Consider the following 21,586-nt stretch of genomic DNA (forward strand, 5'->3'; position numbering starts at 1 on the left):
CAGCTGACCCAGGACTGACCCAGGACACAGAGACTGAAGGCAGGAGAGGACATAGGAGACTCCACGTAATGTCTCCTTCCCTGACACCCTCCATCGCCCTCCTCGCTTCACTTCCTCCATCTGCCATGTTGGATGTTCTCCATGTGTTATTTTCATTATCAGCCTCCCCATGAGAGTCTCAGCTCCAACAAGGTACCCCCAGCACCAGGAACTGTGTCTGCGTATGAGTTGCCCAGTGTTTGTTGAGTGAATAAATGACCGTCTGCGTATGAGTTGCCCAGTGTTTGTTAAGTGAATAAATGACCGTCTACGATAGGAGGCCTAGCTGGTGAACATCCCAGGGGGGCTGGGAGACAGAAGGTATTTACATCACAAGTGGAATGGAGAGGAGGGTCTGCAGCGGAGGGAGAATCTGGGAGGCAGGAGAGCAAGAGGGAAAAGGCTACTGGCTGAAACGAGTGATAAAGTGGGGAGCCTTGACCTACCAGCTGAGTGGCCCCAAGGTCTCAGAGAAGTCCCCTCGAGGGATCACCAGCCTCAGTAAATACTGACCCAGAAGCTGCCATGCCCCCCGCCAAGGAAGGACACCCACTGGCCTTGGCCCATATCCCTACCAGTAGGGAGGGGACCAGGCACCCCAAGACACCTCTCAAGGACCACTTGGAGCCTCAGAGGCCCAGGCCACCCCTACTTTCTTCTGACTACTACTGTCCTTTAACCAGGGCGGGGAAAACCAGAGTGACCACAGCCCCTGCTGTGCTGCTGGCAGACATCACCAATCAATCCTGCCTCCGTCCTGTGTGCTCCAGGAAGGCCTTGATGCCTTGACTCTGAGTTCCAGGCTTCCACATGACACCGGCAGAGGGACCTCGAAGGGATCTGCCCAGGATTCCTAGGGAGGCCAGGACAGATTCCCCTGTTTTCCTGACAGCAGACCCCTCCTCACAGGGAGGGGGAGCTGGGCTCACCTTCCCCACCCCCAATAACCCACGGGCCCACGGAACACTGGGGAGGACTTCGGGGATGCTGCCTGCAGCAATCCCTTCAGGATTTGGGTTTAATCCGAAGCACGAGGGCGGGCAAGGAAAGGATTTTGTTTCATTCCTTCAGATGCCCAAGGCTTGGCCCAAGCCCCAGGGCGCAGGAGTGAAGGCGCGTGGCTGCCCAGCCTCTACCAACAAAGCCATCCTTTATTAAATAGATCGTGCTACATTCCATTCAGAGGAGGAAATCGGACATGGTGAGGGATGTGTCCAGGTTGGCTCCCCGGCACCGTGTGGGGTGAGGAGGGGCCCGGGTCCTGCCCGCCCCACCCCAGGCCTGCATGCAGGGCTGGGTGATCTCAGCCCCTGTTGTCTGAATGGCCAGGCACAGCTGAAAACAGGCCTGGGCATCCTGTGGCCCATCTGTGTTTGACTCTGGGAAGACAGTGCCCCCATCCTCCCAGCAGGGGTGGAGGCAGGGCTCCCTGCAGCACAGGGCTCGGCCGGCAGGGAGGGAGGGGGACGAGGGCCCCGATCCATCTCAGGCAGATACAGGATGGAGTCGAAGACAGCCGGGGAGGCCCTGCCCGCCCCTCCTAACTCTGCTGCCCTGTGGGCACCTGGGATGGCAGGTCCACTAGGCCTTCGGTGGGGAGGCCATCTGGGAATGGGGTGAAGCATGGCCACTAGGGGGTGCTGGTGCCCAGGGCTTGCGAACTGGAAGGGTGAGGAAGATACCCTGGAGATGGGACCAGCGAGGCACCAGCAGGCAACAGCTCCTGGGATAGCAAGGGGGTGCTGGCTGCCCCAGAGGTCCCCTGCCAAGGGCTGAGCCCCTTTGTAACGGCTCCCAGCTCCTTGGTCTTTGGTGCTTTCTTGAAAGTCTCCTGGTGGCTGTAGTACTACTGAGGAGGAGAGGAGGTCACCTCCTGAGGTCCTGTCCAGGGCTGGACACTTGGTGCCGGCTCAGTGCTGCCTCCGAGGCCTGGCCATTTGTTCCTCCATTCAGCTCCTGGCTCAGGGCTGGCTCCAGGACCCCGTCTGTCAGTCTGTCTTGGGGCAGGTGTTATCTCCAGCTCAGAGGCGCCCTCCGGGCCTGGGCCATGCCCTAGGCCTCGTGGGGGAAGAAGCCGAGCTTGGCCAGTGACATCTCCTTCCGCAGCCTCGTGATCTCCCAGAACATGGGCTCCGCTGTAGGTAAAGAGAGAAGGTGAACAGCTCAGTGACCACCAGGGTCACCTCAGGCAGATGGCCTGGCCCTTCCCCCTGGTTTTGGGTATAGCAGCTGGCAGGCACCCCTAGGACTCCCCAGTCCTTCCGGACAGATGACCTCTGTGAGTGTCGGACCTCTTAGAGGCTCCTCTCTGAGGTCCTGCAAACTGTTGAGTGCTGAACACCTGGGAGGCTTGAAGGTGACAACGGTCACTTTCATAGCCTGACACGGACATGCACGCACATACTGTCACACAGACAGGCTGCAAATGCTCTCCAGCCACCCTGAGCAGGGCCCATCCCCTGGCCTGGCAGAATGGGGGCAGGGGACACAACGGGTGGGCAGGGGACTTGTTGGACAAGGGTGGGGGAGGGACTACAGAGGGAGGTGGGGCGAGCCTGTGTTCAGCCACCACTTGGAGGCCACGCGGCGGGGAGCTGATTCACAGGGGAGGCCCCACCGTGTAGGGTCTCGGAAGCCAGGCCAGTAACAGGGATGCTGTTCGTTCAGGCCCCGGGGGTTGGGAGAGGTTTCCGCAAAGGACAAAGCAGCGGGATCCAGGTATGCAGGGGCCTCCGACTGGTTTTCCTGGTGAGGCAACTCCCAGGAAGCTCCTTCCGCTCTTCCTCTCTCCATAGGGCGTAGCAACAGACGCTCCGAGGAGCCCTTTGCTAATTCACAACCTTCCCCTCTCGCTGAGTCCTCCCTCCGAGGAGGGCAGCAAAGTGCTGGGGTTGGCCCCGGCCACGGCTGACCCGCCCCGCCCCGCGCCGCCGCTCCCGGGCGCCACCCCGATCGGCCACTAGGGGGCGCTCACCGTCCTGCCGCACCAGGCCTTGCTGGATGTAGCGGATGTAGGTGAAGAAGTTGCACACGGCCGTGATCTATGGGCAGAACGCACAGCGTGTGAACCTCTCGGTGCCCGCCACAAAAGCCAGGAGAGATCGGAGACCACACTAGGAAGTCCCACGTCCTGGCAGAGTCAGATTACCGCTGGGCTCTAACGTTACAGTTAACAGGAGCAATACTATTCCTCCTAATAAAAAACGATGCCGGCAACTATAGTGTAATCGAGTGCGCGGATCCGAAGAGGCCGACGTGCCTTCCATTCCCATTCCACACGTCGGGGGAGTGGAGGCTGCGAGAACGACCCGACAACCACTGCGGAGGCCACGGAGCTAAGAAGCCGCTGAGCTGGAAGATGAAACCCCGGCAGGCTGCCAAGAATCCAGGCTCCCTTGAGGGGCTTTCTAGGTCTGGATGCTGGAGGCCCCGGGGCATCTAGTCCTTAGGAGGTGCCATGCGTGATGCCAGGAAAGATGAGGAATCAGAAGCTGCCCACCTGGCTGCCCTGGATCCCGGCCTGAGACCCCCCAGCTTTGCCTAAGGCTGCTCCATGCCAGGCCCTCTGCGGGGCACTGGGGACCCTGGGCTGGCTCAGATCTGATCCTGGTCACAAAGACTCAAACCCTGGAGAGGGTGCTGTTGGTGCCTCGCCCAGGCCCCCTCCCCCAGGCTGGGGTTCCACCTCCCCACAGCTGAGAGTTTTGGCTAATACCCCCCTGCACCCCAATACCCTCACAAACCTGGGCCAATGACTGGCGTGTGGAGTATAAAAAGCCACAGCCTTGCCCCAGAGTAGAACCCACTCTGAGCTGCAGAGCAATGAAGGCAGACTCCAGCAGAGGCCTCACCTTTGCCTGTCCCCGCTTCTGCCTCCCTCCCTCACCTCCTGAGAATTGCACCCACTCTCCATCTTGGGTTCTGCTTCTAGGGAACCCAACCTAAGACAGGGTGGAAGACAGCTGGCAGTTGTGCTCACAACCACCTCTACTGAATATCCAGTGCTTTGCGGGAGGGACATCAAGTCGGGGTGGGGGGTGCCCACCAGCTGGGGAGTGGAGAAAGTTGTGGGAGGGGTGATGCTCCTGCTGGACCGTCAGACACACAAGAACCCTTGCCAAGAGGACAGAGTCGGCGCTCTGGGTTGGTGGCCCTGGCAAAGGCAGGGAGGTGGGAGAGAGGCCAGGTCAGGGGATTTAACCCAGGGTGGCCAAGGCGCTGCCTGGGAGGGCTGCACAGGATGGGGTGGGGCGGGCCACAGGAGCTTGAATCCCAGGCTGTGGAGTTCCCTAGTGACCAGTGGGCCCCACCAGTGGACCCCTGAGCAGGGAGGGGAGGAGAGCAGTGGTCCTCTTTCCCCAGGGCCGTGATTTGGAGACAGAACTCTCTTCTTCCTATGGATTCCACACTCCTTGGTCTCCTCAGGGTGGGGACCACATCCTAAAACTTCACACGCTTCTCCTCTCCCATTCCAGCTCTGGCCAACACAGCAGACATACAGGCCTGGGAGAACCGATATTCTAGACGTAATTTTGTAGGCCTGGGAGCATCCGGTATGGATCTCCTGGTTTGGGATCAGAAAGAACAAAGAGGGGATTTCCCCGATGGTCCAGTGGTTAAGACTTAGGGCTTCTGCTGCATGGGGCCTGGGTTCCATCCCTGGTTGGGGAACTAAGATCCTGCAAGCCACGGGGTATGGCCAAAAAAGCACAGAGGGAGCCCATGGCCACTGAACAAGACTGGACACAGATGCAGAGGGTGAAGGCCGCAGCAGAAAGAGACCGGATCCAGGATGGGGAGATCCGAGGTCTAGGCTGAGTGGCCCACTGCCCGATGATGGCAAACAGCCTACTTTAGTCCCAGGAGGCACCTCTAGAAGGTCAAGGGGAGGAGATGGCTCCTCCAAGAGGGCCTTCCACACTGTGTCACCTTTACACCAAGCTTCAGAGTTTCCCACACTTTTGTTCTTCCCAGTCTTCCTCACTGTCTGGGGTCCACCCATCCCACCCTCATCCCAGCTCAGTGACCTCATCCTGCATCACCCGGCAGGTGAGGGCAGAAGCTGGGATTCCTGGAGGCCTGTCGGTGCCCATGGCTGACTGTCAGACAAGCCTCAGAACCTTCTTTCTCCAAAGCCTGGGGCTAGAGCCAGGGGTCAGGAGCATGGAACTTTCACCTGAACTCTAGTGTCACTAGAGTGATTAATCATACTAATCACACTCCCTTAATTAGGTTACATTGAATGACAGAGGTGATGGGTATCACGCCCATGATTACTTTTCAAGAAGCAAGAAAATGGCTACCTCAGTCCTTCAACCACAAGGAACTGACTTTAGCCAACAGCATATGAACTCAGAAGAAGGCCAGGATCTCTAGAAAGGACGCAGCTGCTGACACACTGCCTACAACCAATGAGACCCTGAGCAGAGACCCTAAGCTGTGCCTGGACTCCTGACCCAGGGAGTCTGTGAACAGATACTCCACTAAGTTTATGGTAACTTGTTACACAGCAGCAGCAAACAAATACACCTGGCTTGGCTGTGTGGCCCAAGTCAGTCTCCGCACCTCTCTGAGCCTGTGCCCTGATCTGTAGATTGTAGGTTGTGCAGCCTGGGGTTCAGAGGCCCAGCCCAGGGAGCCCCTAAGGAACCAGGTTCCTCCCACTGGATGACTCACCCTGGCCCGGGAGGATGGTGAGATGTAGTAGTGGCTCTCGGAGTCCCCAAGCCGGATTCGGTGACGACAGGCGCAGGCCAGCCCACTCAGGGCACATGTTCTGTGAAAAAGTAGAAGGGGCTGTGGGGATGGCTGGGGCTCGCCCACCCAGTCCACACAGGGAAGCAGCAGCAGCCAGAGAAGGCACAAGGAGAGGGCGGGCAGACACATCAGAGTGGAGACTGACATCCTCTCCCCTAGCCCCAGCTTCCCAAGGAGCCTGGAGCCCAGACAAGGAGGGGGGCAATCCCAGAAGTCCCTGGATGAAACTTTTAAGCCAAGCTGGACCCCATCTCTGACCCCCTCACCTCACCCCTGTTGGACAGGAGGGGTTAGTCAACCGCAGGCCAGGTATACCAAAGCTCCATCCTCTGCAGCCCCTAAAAATGTGCACCCCACTCTTTCTTGGAACCCTGAGACCCAGTCTCCCCTTCCTCTAACTAAGCAGGAGTCTTCTCTCTCTTCCACTTAGGTCACCAAGTCCTAGGTCCTGCCAGTAGGACCTTTGGCCTGGATGCCTTCACTCATTCCAACAGCTCTCTGCCTCATCTCTACCCTTCTTCTCCATGTGACAGCCAAGGGCTACTGCCCAAACCCACATCTAGCCCCCTGCCATTCCCTACTGCCCAGGAAATAGTTATGGAGAATCCCAAGTAAAGGGAGGTTAAATAGGCTCCTTGGCTGCAGGACTTAGCAGAACCTTGGTTGCAGGACTTAGCAGAACCTTTGCTGCCTCCAGGACCCAAACAGGGAATCCTCTTTTCAGGCAATGTTAATTGATGATCTGTGAAATGCTGGCTTTAGTGGGTTAAAGCCCAAACCTCATTTGAGGCCCTTCACACACTGGCCCCATATGCGCTCTGTGGCCTGAGCCCCGACTCTGTGACTATCCGCCCAGTGGTGTTTTCCATTAATATTCCGGCTTCTCATACCTTCACTCATTCTGTTACCTCTGTTCTCAAAGGCCCTTCCCTGCTTGCATGTGTACATGCTTAGCGCTCAGTCATATCTGACTCTTTGCAAACCCATGGATCGTAGCCTGCCAGGCTCCTCAGTCCACAGAATTCTCCAGGCAAGAATACTGGAGATGGGTAACCATCTCCTTCTCCTGGGGATCTTCCTGACCCAGGGATTGAACCCACATCTCCTGCATTGCAGGCAGATTCTTTAACCCCCTTGAGTCATCAGGGAAGCTCGCTTCCCTGCTTGGCAAACTTATTCATCCTTCAAAACCTGGCTCAAGTGTTCCCTTCCGTGACAAGGCTCCCACTGTGGGCCTCCCTCTCAGGCTCCAGCGCCTGCCCTCACTCCATGCTGGCAGCTTAGCTCTGACGTTGCCCCTGCCCAATGCCAGCTAAGAAGCAAGCAGGACCAGATCCCAGGGCCCTTAGGTCATTGTCAGGAGGTGGAGTCAACAAATGACATCACTTACGTGTCAATCGGGGCCCGGAACCCACTGCGGGAGAGAGGGAGTGGAGAGGGAAGCAGGTCAGGCCAGTCAGGAAGGGGAGACCCCAGCTCCAGAACTAGAGGCGGCATCTCGGCCACAGATGCCTCCTCGCCTTGCATGGGGGCAGCCACTGTCCCTCTCTGGTCAGGTGGCCCTGCCCACCCTGGGGTCCCCCTGCAGGACCCAGCAGGCAGCCCTGAGGTTCAGCCCTCCCCGGCCACCCCCTTGATGGCAGCCCAAAGCTACGCGGGCCTTTCCCAGGGGGCAGGAAGGGTGCAGGGCACTAAGCTTACTTTGTGTGACCACAGTCAACAGCGGCCACCTTCACCGTGGGCAGGGTTTGCGAAGCCACAGGCTCGATGGTGAGCGTGTTGTCCTCCACGGCGGCCCGGACTAGGGCCGAGAGCTGCAGCAGAGCAGGGAGGCGGAAGGAGGCGATGAGGGGCTGGCCTCCAGCCACGGGGCCGGGCCCTCCAGCAGGCCGCCCTCTGCCCACCTCACCTCCTGCATGGTGAAGTCCAGGCAGGGGCCCACATCCTCCCGGTACACCCTTTCCAGGAACGGGGAGGTCTTGTCCAGGGTAGGCGATTCCCTCCAGGCCTGGAACTCTGCAAACAGGGTCGTGTCCACCTGTGGGGGCAGGGAGAGCCAGGTGGGGGTCAGGGCGCTGAGGGGGTGGCCAGTGTGGCAGAGACAGGCAGGGCCCAAGGAGGTGGGAAGCCAGGGAGGATGAAGCTCAGGGCCCGCTGGGCCTGAGGCCGTGCAGGGGAGCCAAGTCCTAGGGAACTCTTCTCTTCCCTTTGCACTGCAGGATTGAGAATCGAACTCCCAAGTTTCACTTCCGGGTGTGTTTTTAGTTTCCTGGCACTAGAGAATTAGACGTGGGCCCAGGGTCTTGCGCTTCTCTTGTGGCTCAGCTGGTAAAGAATCCTCCTGCACTGCAGGAGACCTGAGTTCGATCCCTGGGTTGGGAAGATCCCCCTGGAGAAGGGAAAGGCTACCCACTCCAGGGATTCTGGCCTAGAAAATTCCATGGACTGTATAGCCCATGGGGTTGCAAAGAGTCGGACACAACTGAACGACTTTCTCTCACTCTGGGGTCTCACCCTGAAGACCCTCGCTGCCTCCTTGAGGAGGGACAGTTGAAGAGTGACCCTGCAGGTACCCACCTGTACACGTGGGGACCAGCTGGGACCCACGGCACACACAGGTGTGTGCACACGGACAGGGAACATGCACAACTTGCCGGCTGTGCCGGGGCACATGCAGAGTGAGACACTGGGAGGGGGTGGGGAGGGGGTGGGGAGGGGGCCGGCCCCTCTCCAGAGCCATTACCTGTCGGGAAAAGGAGAGGGAAGTAGCAGAGGTGAGGCCCACGGGCAGCTCCCCAGGCGGGAGCTGCCAGGCCGGCTCGTAGGTGAGGTGAGCCGCCTTGCTGGGGACCACGCAGAGGAGCAGGGAGAGGAGGGGAGGCAGCCCCGGCTGAGCCAGCAAGACGGACAGACAGATGGATGCACAGAGAAAGACAGAGGAAGGAGACGTTAGAGGCCAGTCAGCAGCTGAGAGCTCAGAAGTGGGTGGAGAGGCTTGGCCTGGGCCTCCTCTCCAGAGGCCTGGGGCAGGACGGAGCTGGGGCCACCTGGGCTTCAGAGACCCCAGGAACCCGAATCCCACTACCGTCCTCGTGGGCATGCAGGGTGTTTGCTGGGTGCAGCCTGGAGCTGAGCTCCTGTGGCCCCAGGAATCTGCATTTACACGAGGAGACTAAGGTGCCCAAGACCCACAACCAAGGACATCACAGCCACTGTCCCGCCTGGACAGGGACCCCCTATGCCCTCCTGAGGGTCAGACACCTCATACCACAAGGAACTCACTCGGCCCTCATGACCAGAGGACACAGAGGCCCAGAGAGGGCAGGACAGGCTCCTGGTCCCACGGTGGGGGGCAGGCGGGTCCCCACTGGGCACTGCTGTCTGCCTGACAGGGGGCGCTGGCTCCCTTTACCGCACCCACTGCCCGCCCGACGACCCTCACCTCTTTGCCCTCCTTGTCCGGGGTGAGGATGTGCCCTGCAACAGGGCACACCGCGGGGCAGAGGGCACTGCTGGTGCTCTTATGGCGCAAGTGGCCCTTGCGGGGTCCGGCCTTGGTGGGGCTGAGCAGCTGCGGGTGGAGCTCGCGGTTGGGAGAGGCTGGTGTGGACGTGATGACCAGCGTCTTCAAGGCTGTCACCTCTGCCTGCAGCATGTCAATCTGGCCAGGATGAGGCGGCCGTAATGTTAGCCCAAGGCTGACACCATCCCGGCTGCCATACCCCAGCTCAGAACTGTGACCAGCACCTAACCCCACCCGTGACCCTTGGAACAGCCTCTGAGGTAGGGGCTGAGATACCCATTTTACAGATAGGGAAAGTAAAGTGAAAGTGTTAGTTGCACAGTCGTATCTGATTCTTCACGTCCCCAAGGACTGTAGCCCGCCAGGCTCCCCTGTCCATGAAATTCTCCAGGAAAGAATACTGGAGCGGGTTGCCATTTCCTTCTCCAGGGCATCTTCCCGACCCAGGGACTGAACCCAGGTCTCCTGTGTTGCAAGCAGATTCTTTACCATTGGAGCCACCACAGATGGGGAAACTGAGGCTCAAAGAGGCGATACAGCCTGGCGAAGGTCGTCCTCAGAACCAGGACTCTTGAGGTGCATGGGTCTGGGAGTCAGCTGGGCCTCCCACTGATGGGTCCCCAGGAGTCAGAAACAAGCCTGGCCCTTACACTTTTGCAGATGGGCAAACAGGTTCCAAGGGATAAAGCTACTTGTCCAGGCTCAAACAGCCAGACTGATGTTGCTGATGTTGCTGCTGTGTAAAGGGGGTATGGGAGGAGGGAAAAGAAATTACGGGCTAACAGGATCTTCCCAGCCCCTGGGAAGGTCTCCATGGTCCAATGGAAGCTCAACTAGAGGCCCGGATCGCTGGGCTCCCATACCAGTTGGCACATTTTAGCAGGATTGTCTCAGACCTCTGCCTCTCCCTGCTGGGCCTCTGCTGGCCCATCCCTGCTGGCCCCCCAGGTCACGCCAGGGTCTGATTAGGTCTCAAAGGCCAGTGCATGCAGGGCTGGGAAGTGGGCAGGAGGTCCGGGCTGAGGAGGGCCTCACCTTGCCCCGGGCCTCCTTCAGCTGCTTTTCTGACGCTGCCTGCTTCATGTTGGCGTCTCGCACCATCCTGTGGGCTTCCTGGGAAGAGGGCAGGCTCTGCATGAGTCGGGGGGTGCGATGGATGCCCAGCAGACCCACTCCCCACTGTGTCCTGGGCCCGCACCTCAAACAGACTGGCTGTCAGCTCCTCCAGCTCCTGCTCCAGCTGTTCCCGCACCTTGGACAGCCGCTCACACTCCTCATCCTTGAGCTTCAGCTCCTGGGGAAACGAGGCGCCGTGCCTGGGGGGCATCTCACACAGGCCTAAGGGCCCGAGCTTGCTTCCTCTTTGAACCCCAGCTGTCAGTTTGTTAGAGCTTGGGACCAGTTTTCAGGGACGTCATTTAAAAGTCACAGGAACTGCCCTGCCCTCACACTCAGCACAGGCCTGGCATGCAGGTGGCCTTGACAGGAGGGTGACATCTCTGGGTGTTGGGTGAGAGCCCGCGGCTCTGGCTGGACCCTTGTCTCCCCGCACCCCACAGCACCCCAGCCCACCCCTTGTTTGCCCCACCCCACCCCCACCTCGTGTCTCGCCCCGCCCTCAGTGCCCACCTTCTGGGCTTTGTGCAGCTCCTCCTTCAGGAACTCCGAGCCCTTCTCTCGGATCTCCATGGAAGAGCTGCGCAGGCGCGACACGTCCAGCTGGGTGGCTGCAGGGCCCTCCTCTCCTTGGGCCTCCTCCCCTGCAGGGGTCTCCGGTAGGCCTCCCAGGGACTCCCTGTGGCTTTTGTAGGGGCCCACACTCTTCCAGGGGACTGGGACAGCTTCAAGGGGCGGCGGGTGGCCCTCGTCCGGGTGAGGCTGGCTACAAGGCAAAGAGCAGATACAGGGTTGGGTCCTGAGGCCTGGAGAACTGAGTCCAGGGACCAGCCGTGGGCAATGCACCTGCAACCCTGGGCCTCAGTCTCCCCATCTGTAAAATGGGCCATCATTGGGGTGGTCACAAGGGCAGAATGACCAGGCATAGGGTCTCCTGGGGACAAGGACAGGACTTGTTCACCTTTATCAACCACCCCCTCCAGCCCAAGACTACATAAGCGCTCAGCACACAGCAAGTACTCGTTTGCCCAGCAGACACTATAAATGCATCCATGTTGACAGCCTGAGCTTCTCCTACAAAACTGGGACAATCCCAGTGTCCCTACCTCAAGAGCACTGAATGGATCAGTTCAGTTCAGTTGCTCAGTCGTGTCTGACTCTTTGAGACCCCGTGGATGACAGCACGCCAGGCTTCCCTGTCCATCACCAACTCTCAGAGCTTGCTCAAACTCATGTCCACCGAGTCGGTGATGCCATCCAACCACCTCATCCTCTGTCGTCCCCTTCTCCTCCTGCCTTCAATCTTTCCCAGCATCAGGGGCTTTTCCAAGGAGTCAGTTCTTCGCATCAGGTGGCCAAAGTATTGGAGTTTCAGCCTCAGCATCAGTCCTTCCAATGAATATTCAGGACTGATTTCCTTCAGGATGGACTGGCTGGATCTCCTTGAGTCTCCAAGGGACACTCTGAATGGATCCGCCCAGCACACGAGACCTTTAGGTGGGAACTGCCTTCATTGCTAGCGCTCATACAAATTTTATGCAGATTCAGTCCCATTTAGAGTGGACCACAGACGAAGGACCCAGCCAGGGCAGGCAGGGCCAAGACAGGAAGATTGTGCAAATGGCTTGGGAACGGCAGCCCCACTTCCTGCCTTCTGGACAGTGTAGAGGGCACTCCCAGCTCTCCGCTTGGTCTGCCTTGTGACCTCAGGCAAGCAGCCCCCTCCCTCTGCTCTCCCCAACCCCCACCCTCAGGACCCTCCTCTGCCTGAAGCTGAAGACGCTAGAGGCAGTGGGAGGTGGGGGCCACCAGACTCTGACCCCTGCAGCCCCCTCCCCTCCCTTCCACACTGCCCCTTCGCAGCAGACCCTGAGGACGGAGGGAAGGAGAGGCCCCGACAGTGGCGGTTTGTGCCAAGACAGCACCTCTGGACTTGCTCACTCAGCACAAGCTGGCGGTGCCTGAGCCAGCAGCTTCTGAGCGGCCCTGACGGGGCTGAGGGGGGGCTGGGCTGCTGATAGCAGTGGGGAAGTGCAGGGGAAGGAGGCCAAGAGGGGCCCACACAGGAGAGAGGAAGGCCCAGGGTCATAAAAATTCAGGACTGCAGAGAAGTAAGGCAAGGCTGGGGTCTGTCTCCTAGACCCTAGGACAGTTACTAGGCAGCCCCCAAGCCTCAGTTTCCCCTTAGGAACACCAGGCACCCAGGGACCCTAGCAATGAGCCCATTCCCATCCCTCCACATGGCCTCCTCCAGCTGCCCAGCCTGGCCTGCCATATGCTGGAACTAGCCCCAAGGTTCCTGGCTCTGGGTCCTGCCTTCTAGGGACAGGGGGCTTTGATGAATAAAGTGGGAATGCACACCCACCACTCCACCAACAGTGTTTATGCCAGATGGGGTCTCTCCTAGTACCCTTGTGTGTGTGGGGGGGGGTGGTCCTCATTGGCAAGGAGGTCCAGGAAGCTTAAATGGGCTGTGGCAGTGCTATGGAGGCCCCAGGCTGGGAGCTGCACCCAGGGGGCTTATCAAGGGGTGCTCCGCCCATGTTATCTCATTTAAAACTCTTGATAGCATTCGTTGTATTGTCCCCATTCTACAGTTGTGGGACGGATGCTCAGAGAGATGATGGGACTTGCCCAGGGTCACACAGCTAGTCGGGGGCACTGTGGGACAGATAGCTAGGTCTTCAGCCCAGGCCCAAAGCTATCCAGCCACAGCGGACAGGAGGGTGGGGAGTGGGCGGCACAAACATGTATCTGCTCGGGGCTCAAGGGCCACTGGGCCCCCAGGCAGCCAGGAGACTCCACCTTGGCTGTGACAGAGAGAGCTGACTCATTTTTAGCCCAAACTGCCTCCCAGAAGGGAATCCAGGACTTGGGGAGCTGTGGCTGAGTGCATAGGGTGGTTGGGCATGGCTGGGTCCACGCCAGGCTCTGACCTGGGGTCCACACGAGCCCCTGGGAAAGTCACTGAAATTCTTTCAACCTGCTTCCTTGCCTGTGGGATGGGGATAAAACCTGCAGGGGGCTCACCGAGAATCTAGTGAAGAAGTCACTGGCCATGTTCCCAGGGAAATAGTGGGGCTGTCTGCACCCACGTTTGTCATGCACCCCACCGCCCTCACCATCCCTGGCCAGGCTGTGTCCTGCACCTGGAACCCCAGACCTTGAGGATGCACCTGTGGCGGGGAGCCTGGAGACCTGGGGCCCAGTCCCACTTCCTCAGTTGAGAGGATGGCCATAATCACTCAGGCTTGCCTGGGGACCCCACCTCAGGGCTGCCCACTACACTAGAATGAGCAAGAACGATAGGCCAAGGGCAGGGGGTGACTTGTAGGGACAGCACAGGGCACAGGGCATGATCTCAGGTCTCAAGACACCTAGCCGCACAGCAAGGATCACCCTGCCACGCCCATACCCCCTGCCTGGGGGACAAAGAGAAGGAAATGGCAACCCACTCCAGTATTCTTGCCTGGGAAATCAGAGGAGCCTGGTGGGCTATAACCCACGGGGTCACAGAGTCAGAAAGAACTGAGAACGCACAATGGAGATTGAGGGGACACAGGCCGCTAGCCTCTCCCACGAGGCCTGAACTTCATCCACCAGTGTGGTCTGGGTCTCCGGCCACGGGCTGGGGATGTGTCCAGAAGCCCCCCTCCCCCAGCATTTTCCTAAAGAGTTCACTTGCCCTGCTGCTGGGGGGATGGACCCTTATTTTGCAACCAGAGGAAAGTGTCTCAGGGAGGCCTGAGACAGAGCATCTGTGATACCCACCCCACTCTCCCCAGTGGAAAAGCCCACGAGCAAATCCTCATGGCAGAAAGCGTGGGGATAGCAGGACCACGCCATGGCCACCAACTTCCCTGTGCCTGGGCCAGGGGTGCAGGAGCAGCAGGAGAGAGGGGTCCACTCTGCACTGGAGTCTGCAGACCCTCCCCCTCACACTTGGGGCCGGGGGCCAGCTCCTGTGACTCAAAGTTCAGATGAAAGAGGGACCCCAAGCCCCTCAGGTCTACCCAAGCCAGAATCCGCTATCATCCATACACTTCAGCACGGGAAGGCCAAAAGCTCAGGTGCGAGCCCCTGTGGGGGTGGGGAGCTCACTCCTTGGACAGCACGGGTTACCACTTCAGTCCTTCTGCCCCGCCTCTCTGCCCCCAGTCCAGGTCCACGGCCTTCTCCTCAAACCTTCTCAGCCCCCATTCCTGCAGAAACAGAATTCAGTGTCCAGGACACGCCGCAAGGGCCACTGGGAAGGGAGATAATGAGTCAAGGTCGGGGTAGGTAGGGGCGGCCAACATCCCCCATCCCCAAGCCAGCTCCGCAGCCTAGAGACCAGGGAGTTCATACAGGAAAGGCCCTGCTGGGTCACTTCCCCAGGAAGCGTACAGGCAATGGAGGCGGGAAGGGGGGAGCAGTAACTGCAATCCTCAGCCCCCAGGCCACCCCTAGGGGGCCAGCAGGGCTTTCATCCCCAACCAGAAAAAAAAATGGCCACATGAGGAGCAACCCTAGAGGCTATGGTCCCAGTCACCCAGCACGCCCCACCGGGCCAGCCTGCCATGCCGTCCTTCTGCCCTCCCTCTCTCTGCCCACCAGTGCCCAGGTCACCTCTGTGAGTTAAAAACTAACAGGGCACAGTGGGTTCTTTTAAACAAGCAGAGGAGGAGTCAGCGAGGGAAGCGCTGAAAACCAGGGGAGGGAGAGAGTTGGGACCCTTGCCTTCTGTCTGGGACCACCAAGCCCAGGATCCAGGGTGGCTGTAGCATCTCTGGTCTGCAGGAATCCCGACCCAGGGAAGAGTGGCCCGGTTAGGAACCCTGCTCTGAGGACACTAAGGCTGACAGCCAAGGGACTCCTGTCCAGGGGCCCAGGGGGTCCCAGGAAAGGTCTCATGTGTTGGCCAAGTCTTCAGCTCCAGTCCCAGATCAGATTCCCAAGCTCCTGCTCACATCCACGCCAGCCCACTATTCCATGTCTCCACATGTGAACTTACAATGCTGCCACGGCGAGAGGCTCTCTCCAGTTTGGGTGAACGACGAGGTACCCGAGGCTCAGAGAGGGACGGTGAGCTGGCTGGACACACACAGCAAGGAAGCAGCAACGGGGGTACTAAACCCAGAGCCCAGGCACCAGTGAGTCATGTGAACTGTCACCCAGAAGAGTCAGGACAGGAGGAAAGGGGATGAATGGTGGTTTCGGAGAAGTGAGGCGGGATGCAGTCAGGTTTTGAGGAAGTTGGAGCCAGTGCCTGAGTGGTGCTGGAGATGGTGGTAGTGGTGGGGGGGTTCCACCCAAGGCTGCTGTTCTAGCCAGGCAGGCTGCAGGCTAGGAGAGGACACGCAAAGGGGACACACAGAGATGAAAGACTTCTGGGCGGTGGGGAGGAGATCAGTGGAGGCCCAGGGGCTGGAGAGGGGGACCAAAAATGTTAACAGTAATTAAAATAATTAAACACCAAGGACAAGGTGAATGACAACAGTGGTGCCCAGGACGGGAAAGAGGAACTGGGAGGGGGTCTTTCAGGGAAGGAAAGGGGGGAGCTGAGGCATTTGGGAAGTGGTGGCTGAGGGGCGGCACCAGCCCAGAGGAAGCAGCTGCAGCCCTGAGCCTGGGTGAGGGGATGAGTGGCAGAGGAGCTGAGGGCCAGGACGGGAGGGCCGCGGAAGAAATGAGAACAGTGTCATAGATGGGGACAGGGGAAGGCAGAGAGCTGAGGCAAGAGGGACCCTGGGGTAGGAGGGGGTGGGCCAGCACCACTCTGGGAAGGGGGAAGCAGGTGTGCACTTGGCAGGGAGCAGGAAGGAGGAGGAGGAGGGCAGGGACAGCTTCGGGATGGTCAGCAGGGAGCTCAGAACACCTGAGGCAGGTGGGCCAGGCCAAGCCTCTCCCGGCCACAGCTCTAGGACTGCCCGCCCAGCCCAGCCTGGATGTCTCCACTGGGAGCCGGCAAAGGCCTGAGAGGATGGAGGGCTCCCTCGACGACTGGGGCAGAGCAGGGCACACATCACGTGCCGCACACTTGCCTGTCTGGTCCTAGAGGAAACGGATACCCCAAGACCTCAAAGACGCGACGCATATATACGAGCACCTATTGTGTGCTGGGCACGCTACCAGCCCGCCCTCATGCAACTGGCACAGATTCTGGCAGCTACGTCACCACACCCCCTTCTCATCACAGCTGAATTCATTTTGCTTCCCTTCCCCCACCCTGTTGGGCACAAATCCCTTGCAGATGTGAGGACAGTCTAGGACAAGCAGGACTCTCTTGAGCGTCTGAGCCCCACGGACCAGTGTGGGCTGATTAATGGCAGGAAAGCTATCTCCACCTGTTGAGGCGGGAGGTAGGTAAATCATGGAGGGCTTCCAGGAGGAGGTGACAGAGACGGTTGTACCCTTTCCACCTGCTCTTGACCCTGGATCCCCTAGGCCATCCAGGCTTACTCCTGGATCCCCTGATGCCACTTCAGAGCCCGGAGCTCCCTGTGACACCTTAAAGCAGGACCTCACAGATCCAATCCCCTTAGGGTAGCCAAGCCCCAGAGCAGTTAGGTGACTTTCTCAAGATCACACAGCTCATCTGTAGGCCTGCAGCAAAGACACGGTCCTCCATCCCTGGGAGGCTGGGATGGTCTCTCTCATCCCTGGGCAGTGCATCAGAGCCTGTCCTCCCCCAGGGATGGGTATGATTACCCTCATCTGGCAGATGAGGAAACTGAGGGGCTACACCCATGTGGCCACTTAGTGGCAGGAAACTAGCCCAGAACCTGAACTCTTGCCTCTGATGACCAAGTCTCAAGTGCCTAGCGCTGTGTTAGCAGCAGAAGTGCCCCAGTCACCATCCTCACCCCACCACCTCGGAGCTGGCTAGGCATCCAAGATTATGGGCATGGGACTCTGTGGGGGAGGGGGACAGCAGCTGTTTCAGGGGAGCCACCTCTGAGTTCTGAGTTCAGGGCCCACACTCAAGGAGTCCTCAGGAAGAGGATCCACTCGAGCTCCTGTAGAGTCCTGTCACTGCCACCCACCCTGAGGGAGCGGTCCTGGGTCCGGGGCCAAGACGGTGAACTGGCACCATGACCTGGCCATTAACAGAGCAGTCACCCAAGACATGCATCTCAGTTATCTTCAAGATTGGGGGAACCAAGCCCCAGAGACATCAGTGGCTTAGTCAGTGTCATCAACTCCTCACCACCCCCCTAGTCTAGGAGGAAGGATCCCAGGTACTTGCCCAGAATTGTCACAGCAGCCCAATCAGTTACCTGGGCAAGCATGGCCCGAGCAGTACCCCTCCCCACTGCTACCGGGGTCTGTGATCTCCCAGGACAGCAGGCCCCCAGTGGGTGCTGGTAGCTTGGCTCCTGATCCTTCAGTCCTTGCCTCCAATGCCCGAGTGAAGGGTCCATGAGAAGGCAGTGCTCACGGTGACCCCCAAACTCTGCCTCCTGATCCCCAAATGCCTCATTCTGTCTCATGCTTTCCGTCTTCATTTATGAATCACCCAGTATGTGCTCTGCTCCCAGCTAAGCCCTGGGGAATCCAAGTGAGCCACACTGAGCATCAAGTGAGGATCAGCTGGAAAAGCCTGGTCCATCCAGAGGGTCCTGGGACTCTGATTCTGTCTTTAAAATGAGCATCCATCTACTGAGAGGTTCCAGACTTGTTTGGCAGGCCCAGCCTGGATGCCTGCGGGAAAGGACACACACCTGGATTAGTCCCACCACACAACCTAGAGGCTCAGAGAAGTGAGGCCATATGCTCAGGATCACACAACTTGGTGGCTGTGTGTGTGCCTGGGTGTACCCAACGCAAGGGGTCATGAGCTCCCTCCACCCAAGCTCTTCAAACACGGTTAAACCCCGGCAGGACCACTCTAACCTCTCCAGCTGTCACCAGCCCACCTCAGCCTCCTTCTCCCTAAACTCAGTCTCCTTCCCCCGGGCATAATTCCAAAAGAATCCACGCTCTGCCTAATTCTCTCCCTTTAAGGGTTCTCACGCCTCTCGACACCTCACCCCTACTGGGAACACCTCACCCCTACTGGGAGCCCATTCTCTCGGAGCCCCTTGCTGGAAATGACTACCCTCGTCCCCCATTCCTCCCCTAGCATCTCAGCTCCAGCTTTGCTAGGTGCCATGGAGTAAAGTGGATCCGGCCTGCATCAAACTCCCAGCCCGCCAGCCTCTCCTCTGGGGCTTCCCTCACTCCCCAGCTGCAGCTGGGAGAAGCCCTGTCCTGGGACCACCCATCTGGCTGGTTCCACCCAGGAATACCACCCACCCATCCCCACCCCCCTCTGGCCACATCTCGGCCAGGACCTGCTCTCTCCAGGCTCATGAGGAAGAAGAAGTGTTTACCCCACATGGTGAAAAGACAGCAGCCTTTCTGCACATACAGGGAAGGGATCCCACATCAGGTCACCCAGGGACCCTTAAGCATCAGTGAACAGATATGGGTACCAGAGCCACTGCCTAGGGCCCAGAGTCCGTGCTGCGGACTGCCAGCCTGCAGGCAGGTCCCACCCCACACCTCTGAGCCCAGCACGCTCTAGGAGCCCCAGACGGAGGTTCCCCAGCTTGCAAGCCAACTTAACACAGACCCAGTACCCCGCTTCCCAAATGCACTGTTTCAAGGGTTCACTCAGCCTGAGGGGGGCGTCCTTCCTAGGTCTTTTCCCAGGCTTCCTCCGGCGTGCATTCCGCCGCCCACACCCTTCCCCCAATCTCACTTGCGCTCCCGCCAAGCTCTGAGGAGTTGATGCTGTCACTTCAGGGCGGTCTGCAGCCCACCCTTCACACTCCCTGCCCCGCAGAGAAGCTCCCTGATCGCTCCGGGCCGGGTGTCCTTCCATCCCCAGTCGCGGACAGGGATGGGGCGCAGAGCACCTCCCGGTCAGGGTGCACACACGGCAGGGACGCCTCCCCCCCGCACTGTCCCATCCCCGGAGGCAGCCGCGGCCCAAACCAGCGGGGACCTACCCGCTCCACATCCCGGCGCCTGGGGGCCCGCCGGGCGTCGGTTCCCTGCGCCGCTGCGGCGATCTCCCCGCTAGCTCCTCGCGCAGTCCCCGCCCGCCGCCGACTCCGCCCGGGGCCCGCCGGGCTGCCCCGCCGCCTGTCAGTCCTGCCCGCTGCCTGTGGGTCTGCGCGGCCCCGGCCCCGGGTCCCGCCGCGACCCTGCCCTCGGCGGTCACGTGGCCGAGGGGTGGCCCGAGGACACGTGCCCGGCCCCGCCCCTCTGGCGGCCGATGCGGAGAACTCGCGCGCGCTCCCGGCCCAGCCCGGCTCGGGCCGCCCGCCCCGGACTGACAGCACCCCGCGGCCCGCGCGGCTCTCGGATGCTCCCAACTGACTCCGCTCCGCCCAGCGCCCCGCAGCACCCTCGCAAGACCACCCTTGCTCAAGCACCTACCATGGCTCCAAGCTTTCAGCTCCTGGATTCTTAGAGGACGCCCTCCCACCCCCTCCCTCTCACCTGGCGCTCTGGCCATCTCTCCTTCCCTGGGCTACTGCTCTGCAGCAACATCCTTCCTGGTGAGAAAGGGGGCTCACCCCAAACCCAGTTTTCTCCTTGCTATTGAGTGCTTCTTCTGAGGGAGGCTTCCCCTTTGGTCCAAGTCCCCAACCACCTCTGCACCCCCCGCCTCCCACAAACTAGGGGCCCTCCCTTCTTGTTCTGAACAGATTCTACCCACCCCTGCCTTTGCCCACCACCTACTTTCTGGGGGACTTGCACCCACCCACCCCTCCCCCAACACACACACCTGTCAGGGCCCACAGCTGCAAATTCCCTAAACACTGGTCTGTCCTTTCCCTCAACCCCTCTGTCCGTCTGTCACTTATCTGGAGCCCTGATCGTCGGCCTCGACTCCAGCCTGGGGCTGATTCAGTGAGAGCATAACCCCACTTCTCCTGCCAGCGACTGTGGCTCCCACCCTCCTTGTCTAGAGGAGGCCTGGGAGACTGGGAGGACCTATTTCTCTTTCATATTGCTAGAACTTGGGGGCACTACCCTTAGACCCGGAGCTGGGGCCGGGGCCGCAGGCTTGAGTTTTGTTGGGTCTTCATCTGGGGACACACATGTTGTTCATGCATGCATTCAACTCACTGGACTCAGTGGAAAAGACCCTGATGCTGAGATAGATTGAGGGCAAGAGGAGAAGGGCACAACAGAGGATGAGATGGATGGCATCACTGACTCCATGGACATGAGTTTGAGTAAACGCCAGGAGACAGTGAGGGACAGGGAAGAATGGTGTGCGACAGTTCACAGAGTCGCAGAGTTGGACACTACTTTGCGACTGAACGATGACAATGCATTCAGCCACCCCTTCTGAACACAAACCATGGGCTGGGGATCCAAAAGGAAGCTGCATAGACACAGGCTCTGTCCTCCCGGGGCTCCAGTATTGTGGCAAGATAGATAGGGGGGACCTCCACTCCCAGGGCACACCTTGCAAAGTGGATAGTGTCTTACTTCAAAATAGAGAACGATGGGCCAGTGGTTAAGATGCTGTATTTCCACTGCAGGGGTCATGGGTTCCATCCCTGGTCAGGGAACTAGGATTCTGCATGTTGTCTGGCTGGGCCAAAATGAAAAAAAATAAAAAGAGAGAGAGAGAGCAGTCTTCCTTTCCTAGGTGGGCAGGACTAGGAAGGAACAGGAACAGGACTTGGTGAGTGGAGGGCAAACCAGACTTGATGCCTTGCTCTCATGCCCCCTGGCACCTCGTGCAGTGAACCTGACTTGTGCAGTCCTCCATGACTTTCTTTTCATCCTGCCCAGATCTCTCTCCTTCACTCTGTAGGGCATTTGTTTCCACAACTGTGGTTTCCCAAGGGCAGCGACCTCCTTGGGTCTGTGTTTCTCCACCCACTGCAGTCCAGCCCAGGGTCTCGCCCAAAGCAGTTGTCATTATGTTTGTTGACAAATCCTTCACCAAATAGGTCTTGAGCAACTGCCATCTTCCTGGATCTTGCTCTGCTCACTCTTTGGGGGAGCGGGAAGAACGACACAAAAGGAGCTCAGGACAGGGAGCTTACCCTCCAAGTCTTCACAAGCCCCAGCAGGAGATAAGACCTGGTCCAAGTCCTGGTAACCCAGACTGGTGGGAGATAACGGGTGGAAGGGGTGTCAGCCCAGGGCTACAGCCCC

At 59.2% G+C, this 21,586-nt stretch overlaps 1 protein-coding gene across 2 annotated transcripts; it reads right to left on the minus strand.

Annotated features, from left to right (window-relative positions):
- Positions 1–1,191: 1,191 nt before the first annotated feature.
- Positions 1,192–19,540, minus strand: RAB3IL1 (RAB3A interacting protein like 1). Of its 2 annotated transcripts, XM_052661966.1 has the most exons (11): positions 19,411–19,540; positions 10,949–11,201; positions 10,518–10,613; positions 10,355–10,432; positions 9,239–9,457; positions 7,706–7,834; positions 7,498–7,610; positions 7,187–7,210; positions 5,716–5,815; positions 3,014–3,080; positions 1,192–2,174 (listed from the first exon to the last, which is right to left on the minus strand). In XM_052661966.1, the coding sequence occupies exons 1-11, from the start codon at positions 19,419–19,421 to the stop codon at positions 2,092–2,094; spliced, it is 1,173 nt and encodes a 390-aa protein (XP_052517926.1). In that variant the 5' UTR covers positions 19,422–19,540; the 3' UTR covers positions 1,192–2,091. The 2 variants fall into 2 exon arrangements, with proteins under 2 accessions (XP_052517926.1, XP_052517927.1); XM_052661967.1 differs by lacking the exon at positions 7,187–7,210.
- Positions 19,541–21,586: the final 2,046 nt, after the last annotated feature.

Source organism: Budorcas taxicolor, chromosome 25 (assembly GCF_023091745.1).
Source record: "Budorcas taxicolor isolate Tak-1 chromosome 25, Takin1.1, whole genome shotgun sequence".
In the NCBI taxonomy this organism is placed as follows: Eukaryota; Metazoa; Chordata; class Mammalia; order Artiodactyla; family Bovidae; genus Budorcas; species Budorcas taxicolor.